Source organism: Hypanus sabinus, chromosome 29, assembly GCF_030144855.1.
Source record: "Hypanus sabinus isolate sHypSab1 chromosome 29, sHypSab1.hap1, whole genome shotgun sequence".
NCBI lineage: Eukaryota > Metazoa > Chordata > Chondrichthyes > Myliobatiformes > Dasyatidae > Hypanus > Hypanus sabinus.
In genome coordinates, this window is record NC_082734.1 from 24,859,511 (window position 1) to 24,875,054 (window position 15,544).

General features: G+C 46.5%; 1 protein-coding gene across 1 annotated transcript in view; it reads right to left on the reverse strand.

Annotated features, from left to right (window-relative positions):
* Window positions 1-832: 832 nt before the first annotated feature.
* LOC132382788 (excitatory amino acid transporter 2-like) overlaps window positions 833-15,544 on the reverse strand; it is a 172,050-nt gene continuing 157,338 nt past the window's right edge. The window contains exons 9-12 of the mRNA XM_059953250.1: window positions 10,742-10,936; window positions 7,067-7,201; window positions 4,739-4,970; window positions 833-979 (exon numbers count right to left, since the gene is read on the reverse strand). Of these exons, the coding sequence (XP_059809233.1) occupies window positions 833-979; window positions 4,739-4,970; window positions 7,067-7,201; window positions 10,742-10,936 (709 nt within the window). The remainder of the gene's footprint in view (window positions 980-4,738; window positions 4,971-7,066; window positions 7,202-10,741; window positions 10,937-15,544) is intronic.

The window sequence follows — 15,544 nt, forward strand, 5'->3', positions numbered from 1 at the left end:
TGACTTAACCTCCGAGAATTTACAGAACATTTGGGCAAAACTGGAAGAAAAATCTGCTAAAGCACAATTCACTTTGAAACAATATTCATCAAATATATACATTAACACCTCCACTTTACATCAAGCACATAACACAGATAGCAACACATATATGTACACTATTTCATGATGACATCTTTTGATTCAAACAATGTGGTCTTTTCCTGGATGTGGTGAAACTTTTGGACAAGTTCAGTTCCTGTACCTATTCTAGCACACACTCCATTCTTACCTGGAATCTCAGTCACTGCATGGATTTGAACTATCTATCTAAAGGTGCCTGCAATGGAGAGGTGGTCTTACAGCCTCTAGCCTCCCCAACCCACCTTCGCACTTTCACCATTGTTTCCATAAATCTACTCCTGCAGTACCCTGCCTTCCCACAGCCATCCAGTTAACTTCTAGACTCTTGAATATCCATCTGAGTGATTCTTACTCTAAACCTTGCCATTATTCACCAGTTTATTTGTAAAATGCCAAGTTGGGTTCTTGAGAAAACGCTTTAAAAAGGAATAGAGTTATGTAATGGTGCTAATCTCGGGTGCTTGAGCAAGTTACCTGTTAATCCCAGGACCATCCTGACGCATTGACAATTCCAAACTACCATGAAGTGGTTGAGTTGTTAAGGTATGGGAGAAACCACCTGGTAGAATATACAAATGATATGGGTTATCATCAAGCATGCTTTTGGGTGCAAGTGAGTGCTGGGCCTCTCTATAGGACTAAAGATTTACATCTACTGGTCTCTAAGAGGGGAAAAAAGGCTAAAAGATACTCGAGAAACCAAACAGAATTATTCATCCTCTCCATTCACATCTTCACTCTTCTCCGTGTCACAGTTGGGCAGGGTTTCAATGCTGTTCTTCAGTTCTTCTTCTTCCTCCTTTCCCTCCAGCTCATTGTCGTCTTCCTCTGTACCTTCATTCTTGGAGTCTATAATCTGTGAAAGTTCAAAGTAAATTAATTATTACTCTATGTATATGCCATCATAAACTACTTAGTGAATCATTTCCTGCGGGCATTCAAGGAAAGTAAAGTAAAAGAGAACTAATGAAAAACAAAGACCGAAAAGACTGAAAACTAATGTGCAAATACACACGCACACACGCACATACACACGCACACATGCACACACACACATGTGCACTCACACATACATAAATAACACTAATCACGTGAGTTTTATAGCCCTTGAAAGTGAGTTTGTAGGTTGAGGTTGAGGTGAGTGAAGCTTTCCACACCGGTTCAGGAGGCTGATGGTGGAAGGGGAGTAAATGTTGGTGGAGTTGGGATCCTCCTACCTGAGAAGTGAAAAGGAGAGTAAGGCCTGCACAGACTGAGCCCTCGATGATGGAAAAACATGGCCTGGGAGGGGTGGGTCACTGATGATGTGGGGAGATGTTATTGTAGTTATGCTTCGCCCCAATGAATAGGACATCAGGACTGTCTAACCCTCTCACTACCAGCTGATCAGTGGAAGCTACGGAAAGACCTTGAGCAGGCTGGCACTTTATTCCTTGGTGTGTCAATGGGGGTGGTGGTTTCCTTACAGAGGTGTATTAAATTATGAGGGACACAGGGTGAAATGCACATTAGTATCAGTAAAGCAGAGGCTAAGTGTGTAATCTGGCAAAGAAATCATCCAAACGTGGCAAGAAAGATAGGACAGAGAGGGGAAAGGGAGGCATTTCTATCAAATACAAGAGTGTTACAGGTACTAGGGTAGGCAGTGGATACAGAAGAGAGAAAACTGTGTGGACTAGGTTAAGGCTGGGGCACTATGCACTAAACAAAACTTTAAAAATGATAGGGAAACACCAGACAGGTTTGTGTGAGGAATGTCAGGAAGAGGAGTCGGTAGAACATGTAGTTCTGAGTTGCAGGAAGTATGGGATACAGAGAGAGATGATGAGAATTAATCTAAGGGAATTGGGGGTGCAGGAATTCACATTAAAAGGGTTACTGGGCATGGGTGAGAGAGCACAGGTAAAGGGTACTTTTAGCTTTCTTAAGGGATTCAGGGATTTTTTTTATATAGTGTATGATGGATAAGCAGGAATAGGGTACTAGGATGGCCAAAGAAGGAAGGATAAAGTGTAGTTTAGAGTGCGTGTGTGTGTGAGAAGGGATTTAGAATGTAAGTGCAGAAGGTGGCGGTAATGCACCATTAAGCTGGGTGCCAATCGCCGTAAAACAAGACAGAGAAAAAGAAGATGACACAGGGTGAGTCCTTGCAAGCTGAAGGTGAGAAGGTGAAGAATTTAAAGAAAACTGAGGGGCAACTTCTTCCTCCAGGGGATGACTGGTACATGGAACAAGATGCTAGAGGAAGTAGTTGAGGCAGGTACTATAATGACATATAAAATTCAGTTGCAGTTGTATGTGACATGGATGATTATGTATTACTAATAACAATTATTGTTTTTTATTATAATATTAAGTAATTTAAAGGATATGCTGGCATTGGAGAGGGTCTGGAGGAATTGCACAAAAGTAATCCTGGGAGTGAAAGAGTTAATGTGCGAGGATCATTTGATGGCTCTGTGCCTGTACTCGCTGGAGTTTAGAAGAATAAGGTGGGGTAGATCTCAATGAAGCACCGAATATTGGAAGGCCTAGTAGAGTGGAAATGGAGCAGATGTTTCCAACAGTGGGAGAGTCCAGGACAAAGAGCACAGCCTCTGAATTGTAGGGTGTCCCTTTAGAACAGAGATGAGGAGGAATCTCTTTAGTCAGAGGGGGTATTTGTGGAATTCATTGCCACAGATGGTAGTGGAGGCCAAGTTACTTAAAGCAGAGTTTGATAGTTTCTTGATTAGTCAGAGTGTCAAAGGTTATGGGCAGAAAGCAAGAGAATGAGGCTGAGAGGGTTAATACATCATCTGTGATGGAATGGCGAAGCAGATATGATGGGCTGAATGGCCTTAATTCTGCTTCTATGTCTTACGGTCTTTTCATCTGATGATCCCCTGGTCAGGCTTCCTGGCGTTCACTCTTTCTAAAAATGTTCACTCAAACTCAATTGCGTCAAAGGTTACAGGGAGAAGGCAGGAGAATGGGGTTGAGAGGATTAATAAATCAGCCATGATGGAATGGCGGAGAAGGTTTGATGGGGGGTGCTGAATGGCCTAATTCTACTACTATGTCTTATGGTCTTGGTACTAAGTTTTTAATATTATTATTGTTATTATTATTAGGGGGATGTGGGCCAATTATTAGAGGGAGAGGGAATATTAGCCACGTTTTCTGCATTTTGGATATGGACTTGGATTATATACTTTTTCCAGTCTTATAGAACTTTTATATTCTGTTTTTTAAAGCGGATCTTTCTCACTTTCTTGTGAGCGGGGTGGAGGATTTGGGGGTTGATGTGTCTGTCCCGTCTTTCTTTGTTTTTTTGTGCAGGAAGGAGGGATTTGGGGGTTGTGCTGTCGTTCTTTTCTGTCTTTTCTGTCTGGGTTTCGTGGCTACCTGGAGAAGAAGGATTTCAGAGTTGCATACTTTGATAATAAATGAACCTTTGAAACATGGGAAATGGAACTATCTCAGATGTGCACCTTGGTCAGTATGGACCAGATGGGCCAAAGGGCCTGCGTCCATTCTGTATTACTCTATAACTCTAAATCATAGAGTAAGTAAGCCTTTGGGGCTGGGTTGATGGAATGCCACACTGCCAGTGGTTGTATCTACACTTAAGCAGACCCTTTCCATGGAAACGTAACAGCAAGCCTCAAGACACTGTCCATTGACAAGGACAGATCTTCTCTCTTCCCTGGCCAAGATGTGAACCTCAGGAAATACCATTAAAGAAGAATATTTGTTATATCACAGCTGACTGTGAGGTCTAGCTATTTTTATAATTACAAAAAAAATTACGTCGTTGCTTTAGAGCATCTTTGGACATTGAGACACAAGCGATTATGCAGATGCATAAATCTTGAGTAACACATGCAAAATGCCAGAGGAACTCAGCAGGTCAGGCAGTATCTATGGAGGGGAATGAACAGTCGATATCTCTTTACCATGGCCTTCTCTACTGACACGATGAGGCCAAGTGTAGGTTGGAGGAGCAACACCTAATATTCCATCTGTGTGGTCGCCAACTGGATGGCATGAACATTGTTTTCTCTAAATTCCACTAATTTCTCACTCTGTTTCAATTAGTTCCTCCACTCTTTTGTTTTCATTCCTGGTTCTTCTCTTCCCCTTCCACACCCTCAAGTCCCACCCATCTCTGTCTGGTTCCCCATCTCCTCCCCTTTCCACTATCCTCGACTATCAGCTTTGTTCTTCTTCAGCCCTTTGACTCTCCCACCTCCCAGTTTCTTACTTCGTAACCCCCTCCCCACCCACCTCCCCCTTAGCAGGTCTCACCTAACACCAGCCAGCTTGTACTTCTTCCCCCTCCCCCCCCCCCCACTCTCTTATTCTGGCTTCTTCCCCCTTCTTTTTCAGTCCTGCTGAAGGGTGTCTGTTTAAAATGTTGACATTATTCCCCTCCGTAGATGCTGCCTGACCTGCTGTGTTCTTCTAGCATTCTGTACATGTTGCTCTGTATTTCCAGCATCTCTTGTGCCGATTCACTGCACTTTCTCTGTTGATTTGGACATTGATCAATCATTCTGGGCACCTCTACAGGACACACGTGGGCCGACAAAGAGCACACGCATTCGAAAGTCGATCGAATTGGAAGCGTTACTTCATAATCGTCTGTGGGCAAGGAGTTGTATCCTGCGTAGGGAAGCGCAGTTTTGATCTCCATCTTGTAAATCTTCTCATTGTTGAGCGAGGGTTGGAGCTTAATCATTTCCAAGTCGGCCTGGTCCGCGTGCTGGGCGTCGATGGCTGCCAGCTCACGTTTGGAGAGGTGGTGGACTATGCCAGCACCGAAGGAGTCACCGATCACGTTTACCGACGTTCTCATCCTGTCCCTGCAAAACAAAGACCTGTCACTGCAGAGCCCAGCGATCCTGAGGTTGGGGGCATTGCTTTGGTGTTTACACCTCTGGGAGGGGGAGAGACAAGACAACATGCACCAGGCAGGAGATCCATACCCTCGCGTTCAACGAAAGCTTCTTCCCCACGGCCATCAGGTTCCTGAGCCCACCTGAAAATCCCTGACACTACCTCGGAATGTATTCCCCTCTCTCTACTAGTATCATTATGTTCATTTTGTTGTGTAAGAAATGTCAAAGATCGAAGGTCAAAGATTATCTTTATCCCCATATACATTTACAGGTACTGGGAAATTGCTGTGGTGTGTTGACCACGACATGCAACAAAAAACAACATTCAACAATTATCGGAATAGAGAATTACATATACAATAAACTGAGGTAAAATGTGTATAAATACAGAAATACTTAGAGTTAGTGTTAGTTTTGGGTATGCCATGTTGACCCCAGTATTCATTCCAACACTTGTGGGCTGCCCCCAGTTCATCCTTGGGTGTGCAGGCAACCTTCTAGAGCAGCAGTAATCTCAAAGCCTTACAGAGCCAGCTGCGCAGTCGGGGTTAAATACCCGCCACTGCCTGTTTGGAGTTTGTACTTTCTCCCCGTGACCACGTGGGTTTCCTCCCCCATTTCAAAGATGCACGGTTAGGGTTAGTGGGGTGTGTTGGCACCGGAAGTGGGGTGACACTTCATGGACAGTTTTGGTCATTGGTGCAAGCGACACATTTCACTGTTTCGAGCTACATGACAAATAAAGCCAACCTTTAAAAAACCTGAACACAAATGATACATTTCACTGTATGGCTTGATGTAAATATATCTGAATTAAAATCTATTTTAACTTCTGTTTGTCCTTTTCCGCTGCTGCTTCTGCAAAAAGCCAGTTTCCACGTCACGTGTACCCAGGGACCCCGACAACAAACCTGAAGCTGAACTGCTGTATAAATGCTCCCCAACATCTTAAGCCAAGCACTTCTCCAAATCTTCATTTTCGTTGTGACATTCAAGTTGTTTGTCGATACCTTCAAAATTCTTTGTAGCTCCTAACTTGTTGAAGTAGTGAAGTCATTTCATTTTCACTCTTCGATCCATTTCTGGCAACTCCAAACCTGAATGCTTGAAACCTCAGTGAGCAGAATAACTCTGAATTGTCTCACTGCTTACTCCTTGCCAACTTTCAGTGTCAAAAGTCACTGCTTTTTGAACATAGGCACTCACAACTGATGTTATTTAAAAACTTCGCTCTAAGCATAGTGTCCTGACTAATGGCCACATAAGTGCACGCGTCTGACACTAGTTAGGTAACATTCTCTGGCCGCAGTTAAGCAGCATATTGTCCAAAATGAATGAAGGGAATCCCAATGATTTTCTCAATTAGTTTTGGTGCTTTAAGGGTTTTTCCAGATACGTGCCTGCCCCAATTAACTGATGACACAATGAACCAGATTCCACTGTATTTCCTCCTCTGCTGCCACAAAGCGACAGTCAGCCAGTGCCGAAGAAGGACCTCAGCCCAAACCATTGACTGTTTATTCCCCTCCATAGACGCTAGCTGACTTGTTGAGATCAGTGATGGTTCTCCTTGGTACAAAGGCAGTACCACTCCAAGGCTCTGTCACTCCATGGGCCAGACCTGGTCTACTGACCATTTCCAGCAATGCTAACTTTGTTCCCCATGTCAATCAAATCTCTTACTATCTTTCCTTTCGGTTAGTCCTGACGAAGGGTCTCGGCCCGAAACGTCGACAGTGCTTCTCCCTATAGATGCTGCCTGGCCTGCTGTGTTCCACCAACATTGTGTGTGTGTTGTAGATAGACAGTGAGGTAGTGTTATGAGCTCATGGTGCATAGAGATATCTGATGGTGAAGGAGAGAAGCTGTTCCTAAAACATTGAGTACGGTTCTTCAGGGGCTGAGCGAACTGCCATTTTCCACGCATTCCTTTCCAATCTTCCTTGCCTCATTCTCATCGTCCAACCTATGTTCTTACCTCCCCTCCTCAGCCCTCCGACATCCCGCACAGGCACCACCCAGCCCCAGTCCCCGAGTCACCCCCGCTCGGACCTACTCACAGCAGCCAGTCAACTGCGATGAGGAGGCTGATGTCCTGGGTGGGGAGACCCACTGCTGTCAGGATCAGGAGCATGGTGACGAGGCCAGCGCTGGGAATGCTGGCAGCTCCAACACTGGCTAAGGTGGCCGTCAAGCTGAGAGGGAGAAAAACGAGAGATCGATTCAGGAAACAGGCCGAAATTTAAGTATTTTATTGTTTTAAACTTGGAGCTGGGGTTCCCAACCTGAGATCCACAGAACCCTCGATTAATGGCATAAAAAAGGTTGGGTACCCTTGATTTATAGATACGGTGAGCTAACAGGCTTTCCGGCTCATCGAGCCCTCACTGCTCACTTCCACCCCTAAGTATAAGATGGAGGTGCAAACTTTAGAGAGGGTGCAGAGGAGATTTACCAGGATATCAGAAAAGGTGAAGCAATTTAGGGCCTTTCTCTTTGGAGTGAAAGAGGGTGACTTTATGGAGGTGTACGAGACGATAAGAGGCATTGATCAACTGGATAGCCAGAGAGGGTGGAAATGGCCAATGCAAGGGGGCAGTAATGTTAAGATGAATGGAGGAAAGTATGGGGTGGATGTCAGAGGTGAGTGTTTTACACAGTGGTCGGTTCATAGAAGGTCCTGGCAGAGGTGGTTATAGAGGCAGATATATTAGGGGATTTAAGAAACTCTTCAGATAGACACAGGGATGATAGAGAAATGGAGGAATATGTAGGAGGGAAGGGTTAGATTGATCTTAGGGTAGATTAGAAGGTCAGCACGATGTGGGCTGAAGGGCCTGTACTGTGCTGTAATGTTCTATGCTCTAAATGTTTATCAGACCATCCTCTCCCTATCTCCATCAACTGGGCCTAACAAACTGCCGTGACACAGGGTGCTGGGGAGACAGCACGTGTAGCATTGAGTGCAGTTTGGGCCTCCTCGCCAAAGGCAGGGTGAGGGTATGATGTGAAGCCTCACCAGGCTGCTGCCGGGGATGGTACTTTGACGTACAAGGAGAGATTGGGTAAACAGGACCTGCCTTCTCCAGAGGTTAGGTGAATACGAGGGCGGCACGGTAGCACAGCAGTTTGCGTAACACTTGCGCGCGTGCGCGACCCAGGCTCAATTCCCGTTGCTCTCCGTAAGGAGTTCCTACGTCCTCCCCACCACCGTGGGAGTTTCTTTCAGCCGCTCCAGTTCCCTCCGCACATTCCAAAGATGTACAGGTTAAGGTTAGCAGGTTGTGGGCCTGCTATGTTGGCGTGAGATGTGTGCTGACCCTTGTTGGCTGCCCCCAGCACATCCTCAGGCTGAATTTATCGCTGATGCAAACTTCACTGGATGTGTTGTGACAAAAAAAGCCAATCTTTAATTCACCAGGCTGGCAGGCCAGCTTTCACATATGAAGAGGAATTGAGTAGAGCTTAGCTATACACTCAGTGGCCACTTTGTAAAGTACACTTGCTTGTTGATGCAAATATCTAATCAGCCAATCGTGTGGCAGCAACTGACATAAAAGCATGTTGACATGGTCAAGAGGTTCAGTTGTTGCTCAGGCCAAACATCAGAAAGGGCAAGAAATGTGATCTAACCGATTTTGACTGGGAATGATTGTCGGTGCCAGACGGGGCGGTTTGAGTATCTCAGAAACTGCCGACCTCCTGGGATTTTCACCCACAACAGTCTCTCGAGTTTAAACACCCAGTAAGTGACTGTTCTGTGGGTGAAATCAACTTGATAATGGGAGAGGTCAGAGGAGAATGGCCAAACCGCGTGTTACAACGGCGGTGTGCAGAAGAGCGTCTCTGAACGCACAACACATCGAACCTTGAAGTGGATGGAATCCAGCAGCAAAAGACCATGGTTTATCACACGTGCATCTGTACAGTGCATCTGTACAGTGATGAGTCTGAACCTGACCCGTGTTAGAGGGATAAGAGGGAATCTCATTGAAATTCCCAATATCCTCACAGAGGTGGACGGGCTGTATACAGGAAGGGCGTCTCCTCACATGAGAAGCCTGGAGCCAAGGGTCAGAATAAGGGGATGGTCTAATGAGGAATGGGACTCGAGGAAATGTCTTCTCTTAGAGGATGGCGAGAGCTTGGAATTCTTTGCCCTAAAGGACAGTGGAGTTCAGTCATCGAGTCATTCTAAATGATTTCTGGATAGCAAGCAAATCAGTGGGGCTGATGATAATGGTGTAGAGGTCTGTTTTCACTTTGACATGAAAGAGTCTTTTTCTGTTGACCAGTGTCAAAAAAAAAAGACAAATTAAGTCAACTGTGATTCAATGCTGTAAAGCAATAAAACATTAAGACTCCCATGGGGGTGAATGGTTTTTTTATGGACACTACAGCACACCCGTCTCTTGGTGGCCTGTCTCCCTACTGTGGAGGAAGAGGGTAAAGGTCATGTCTGTTACTGGGGGGGTGGGGGATGCAGGAAGGGAGAAGCAAATACAGTAAAGATGTTGTGCTCTTGGCACAGGGATGTGAGCTTTCCCTGCCAAGTCAGTGGGAAGAGATGGGTCACTCACCTGGCATATTCAGAAGAATGGACTTCCTTGGGGAAGCGTGTTTTCTCCTCTGCTGTACAATATCTATGCGAATGACCAACCTACAGGTGATGTCACACGCCGTTTTACGTATGCTGATGACCTACGCATCACCGCCCAAAGCACTGATTTCAACACCGTGGAGAAAACGCTTTCTGAGGCCTTGGAGGGATTAACAACCTACGATGAAGAAAACCACCTCCACACAAACCCATCAAAGATGTAAGTTTGTACATTCCACCTCAGGAACCATGAAGCCAAACGACAGCTTAAAGTAACCTGGGGTGGAGCAACCCTGACGCATCGCGAGCACCCTGTCCACTTAGGAGTCACCCTTGACAGAGGCCTCACTTTCAGGAACCACATCAATAAGACAAGGGCAGGAAACAACATCCTGAATAAGCTCACTGACACAAAACGGGGAGCAAGCTCGAAAACATTGCGAGCCAGTGCACTTGCTCTTTGCTATTCCACTGCCGAATATGTCTGCCCTGCATGGGGAAGATCTACTCATGCTAAGAAGATGGATGCCGTTCCGAATGCAAGCTGCCGACTTATCACAGGTTGTTTAAAACCAACAAACACCAACAGCCTATCTGTCCCGATGGATATCGCTCTTCCTGATATAAGAAGAACGGTAGCCAGCAAGAAAGAACGACTCTGTCAAACATCAGGTGAGAGGCACCCTCTACGTGGTCATACACCTACAGCCAGCTGCCTAACATCAGGGAAGAGCTTCATGAACAGTGTTGTTCCAATACAATCAACCCCATCTGAAGCCCGCATCACCTTGTGGGAAGACCGGCTCGCCAGTCTCAAACAACACCCAACGATGGAAATTCCACCGGATGAAAGCCCTCCCCCAGGAGCTAATTACAACTGGGCTACCTGGAATTGCCTGAACAGACTGAGGACTGGTGTAGATCATTCAAAGGTGTCACCAAGCAAATGGGGATATACAACCAGCCCGACAACTTGTGAATGTGGAACTGAGCCACAAACTATGCAACTTCCCCGTCGCTAGAGGAACCCTGTACTGTCGCAGATCTTGCCGAGTTCAACAACAAGGCACAAAACTGTCTCCAGTTCTGGCTGGGCCATGTACAGACTGTCCGTGGACAGGATGGGAAGACTCACCTGACTGTAATGATCTGCCCTGGGTCCAGCATGATCCCATTCATCTGAGCGATGAAGATGGCCGCCACAGCTTCGTAGAGGGCCGTGCCGTCCATGTTAATGGTGGCGCCAATGGGCAACACGAAGCGAGTCACCCGCCGGTCGATGTGCAAGTTCTCCTCGAGGCAGCGGAAGGTGACGGGCAAGGTGCCAGCGCTGGACAGGAGAGAAAAAAAATGAGAGGGAGGCAGTGGAAATGCCGAGGTGTCGAGGGAAGTCAGTTGGTCAGCAGCTGAAGAGGTAGGATCTGAGTATCTTAACGCCATTGCGGTAACAGTGTGAAAGCTGTGTCAGATATCAATATAAAGAAAATATAAAAGATTTTCTGGGAGTGTCCTAACTCTTCGTGATACCATCAGGAATTTGGTGAAGGGAAGTTGCACGCTGTGTGAACAGTTGGGGCTTTCAGTCTGAACGGGTTGGTAACTAGCGACTGCTGTTTGGTTCATTAATGTCACATACACTGAGGTACAGTGAGAAACTTTGTTTTGGATGTCATCCAGACAGATCATTTCATCACCTCTGTGCATCGAGGGAAAACAGTAACAGTACAGAAAGAAGTTCAATAGCTAATGAAAAAGCGAAGTGCAGAGAAACAATGAAGACCATGACAAGCTACATTGTGAGGTGAAGAGTCCATCTTGTGGCCACAGAGCACTGCAGCGGAGAAACAGGCCCTTTGGCCCATCTAGTCCATGCTGAGCTATTATTCTACCTGGACTATAGCCCTCCATACCCCTCCCACCCATGTACCCATCCAAATTTCTCTTAAAGGTTGCAATTGAACCCAGTTCCTCTGGCAAGTCAACCCACATTCTGAGTGAAGAAGTGCCCCCTCATGTTTATCTTAAATATTTCATCCTTAACCTACGACCTCTAGTTCTAGTCATGTCCAACCTCAGTGGAGAAAGCCAGCTTGCATTCACCTCATAATTTTGTATACCTCTCTCAAATCTCCCCTCATTCTCCTGCTCTCCCGATGATACCATGGGGTAGCACGGTAGTGAAGCAGTTAATGTAATGTTATTACAATGCCAGTGACCTGAGTTCAATTCCCGGCATGGTCTGTAAGAACTTCCTTCATTCTCTCTATGACTGCATAGTTTTCCTCCAGGTGCTCCAGTTTCCTCCCACATTCCAGAGAAGTGTGATTTTGTAGGTTAATTGGTCACGTGTTGGCCAAGTGGTTAAGGCGTTGGTCTAGTGATCTGAAGGTTGCCAGTTCGAGTCTCAGCTGAGGCAGCGTGTTGTGTCCTTGCACACATCGCTCTGTGACGACACCGGTGCCAAGCTGCTTGGGTCCTAGTGCCCTTCTCTTGGACAACGTCGGTGGTGTGGAGAGGGGAGGCTTGCAGCTTGGGCAAATGCCAGCCTCCCATACAACCCTGCCCCGGCCTGCGCCCTGGAAACCTTCCAAAGGTGCAAATCCATGGTCCTGCAAGACTAACGGATGCCCATTATTATTATTATTATTAATTGTTATTAATTACACATGGGTGTAATTGGGCAGCGTGGGCTCGATGGATTGGAAAGGCCTAGTACTGTGCTTTATCTCCAAATAAAATTTAAAAATGAAAATAAAGTATTAACCTGTTCAACCCTTCCTTATAACTCTGGTCCTCTGTCCTGGCAACATCCTCGTAAATTTTTCCTGAACTCTTTCAAGTGTGTTGATATCTTTCCTGTAGGTAGGTAACCAGAACTGAGCACAATACTCCAACTTCAGCCTCACCAATATCGTTAACTATTTAATGGCCAACTTTGTGACCAGGTGGATCACTGAGAAGCTGGCCCATTGATAATGAAGGCAGTGGGCCAGATAATGACCCATCAGAATATCAGATCTGTCAGATGCTGGATCATTGGGACCTTCCTACAGTGGATGGAGCAGTCCATAGGGGATAGAGAGAAGCAGGAAGTCTCGTTTCGCACTATTTATTTATTATATATACATACACTCAATGGCCACTTCATTAGGTACACCTGTACGGTGCAAACTGGCTGCATCACAGCTTGGTGTGAAAGGGGCAGGCTACTGCACAGGATCAAAATAAGCTGCAGATACTTGTAAACTCAGTCATCTCTGCTGTGGGCACTGGCCTACCCAGCGTTCTGCATATCTTCAGGCAGCAATGCCTCAGAAAGGCGGCATCCGTCATTAAGGACCCCCCCCCCCCCCACCATCCAGGACATGCCCTCTTCTCATTGCTGCAATCAGAAGGGAGCCTGAAGAGACACACTCAATAATTCAGGAACAACTTCTTGCCCTCTGCCATCAGATTTCTGAACGGACATTGAACCCATGACCGCGACTGCACTACTTTTCTTTCTCGTTTGCACTGCTTATTTAACTTAAACATATTTACTGTCATTTATTATTATGTATTGTAATGTACGGCTGCCACAAAACAACTAATTTTGCCGTATACGCTAGTGATATTCAACAGGATTCCATGCACCTGCTTGTTAATGCAAATACCTATTCAGACAATCATGTGGCAGCAACTCAATGCATAAAAGCATGCAGCCGTGGTCAAGAGGTTCGGCTGTTGTTCAGCCTAATTATCAGAATAGGGAAGAAACGTCAACACTAGATATTCCGCAGATGCTGGAAATCCAACACAAAATGCTGGAGAAACTCAGCAGGGCAGGCAGCATCTATGGAAGTGTGTAAACAGTTGACATTTTGGGACAAGACCCTGCTTCAGTACTCAGGGAAGAAATGTAAGCTAATTGACTGACTGTGATTGTTGGTGCCAGATGGGGTGGTTTGAGTATCTCAGAATCCTTAGAGCTCAGCAATGAAAGCTCATCAAAAGCATTCAACGAGCGACACCTGTGGGTGAAAGTGCCTTGTCAATGAGAGAGGTCAGAGGAGACTGGCCAGACTGGTTCAAGCTGACAGGAAGGTGACCCCTAACACAAGTAGCCACACCTTACAACAGTGGTGTGCAGCAGAGCATCTTCATACAACACTATCTATATATACTATATACAGATAGATAGGTAGATTTATTATTTCTTATTTTAGTTGAGAGTATATTTCATCCAGAGCCTTCGGCAATTTGGGCATCGAGGGAGGGAGGAAGAGGAGAGCCATCCGCAGTACCACCGATGCGGCAGAGAGGGCCTCAAGGTGGCTGTGGCTCGAGAGAGGGGAGCCATGGAGTCATGTGTTGCTAGCCACCTGGACACAGGCTGGGGTCTGATCTGCCCCGGCTGGGTCACCCGGAGGAGGGTGTATGATGTTGAAAGACCCGAAACACCCGATGATGCCAGGAACATCACTGAAGATGTGTCCCGAGGCATCGGTAGATGTATGCACGCAGCATCTACTGCTCTGTACTGCTCCTGCAAAACAACACACTTCACAATATATGTCAATGATAATAAACCCGATTGTGATTCTAAATCTGTACTGAGGAAGAGTCGCTGGAGGCTGCTTTGTGAAGTAGGCATGAGCACCGATGACATTACCATGAAGGCCAGCAATATCATGAAGGATACTAGCCACCCTGTTCATGGACTGTCCGTCCCACTCCCGGTGGGGAAGAGGCTATGCACTACCCAAGCCAGGACCACCTGACTCAAAACAGTTACATCCCCCAAGCCTTCAGGCTGATCAACACCTCCACCCCTCCTTCCACCACTACATCCACATTGGTCATTCCTCCCCATGGCCCCCTAGCACCTCTCACCCCCAAACGCGGCCACCTCACACTTATCCCCACACTGACGCAGTCACTGTCCTGCTGTGCTTCCACATGTCCTGTTGCTACCTAGAAGAGTTTCGCTTGCCAAGAGTCACTTCGTCACTTTATCATTTCCTATCAGAGTCACCTTATGTACAGATACTCCTGCACTTTGTGTACAGTCTACGTACATAAACTGATAATAATAGGCATCTGTTAGTCTCAAGAGACCATGGATTTGCGCCTTGGAAGGTTTCCAGGGCGCGAGCCTGGGCAGGGTTGTATGGGAGACCGGCAGTTGCCCAAGCTGCAAGTCTCCCCTCTCCACGCCACTGATGTTGTCCAAGGGAAGGGCACTAGGACCCATACAGCTTGGCACCGGTGTCGTCACAGAGCAATGTGTGGTTAAGTGCCTTGCTCAAGGACACAACACGCTGCCTTATTTGAGGCTCAAACTGGCGACCTTCAGGCCACTAGACCAACACCTTAACCACGCACCAACACATAAGCTAATCTTATAGATATACACAGCCATACTTAGTTGTACATTGTTGGTCCTTGGCCTCCTCTTGTGCCAAAAAGAGGTCACCCTCAGGCTAGAGGAGCAACATCGCATATTCCACCTGGGTACCCTCCAACCTGATGGCATGAGCATCGATTTCTCCCTGCAGTTGACAAATCCCCTCCTCTAGTCCCTACTCTGACCTTCTACTTCTCCTCACCAGCCTATCACTTCCCCTGAGTCCCCTCCTCCTTCCCTTTCTCCTATTGTCCTTTCCTCTCCAGCCCTTGACCTTTGCCACCCACCTGGCTTCACCCATCACCTTCCAGCTAGCCTCCTTCCCCTCTCCCCCGCCCCAACCCTTTAACTCAGGCATCTCGCCTCTTCCCTTTCAGTCCCGATGAAGGGTCTCAGCCCGACACGTCGACTGTCTGCTCCTTCCCACAGACGTTACCTGGCCTGCTGAGATCCTCCAGCATTTTGTGTGTGTGTGTGTTGCGTTGGATTTCCAGCATCTGAAGATTTTCTACCGTTTGTACTTTATAGGATAGCTTTTATATTTATAATAAT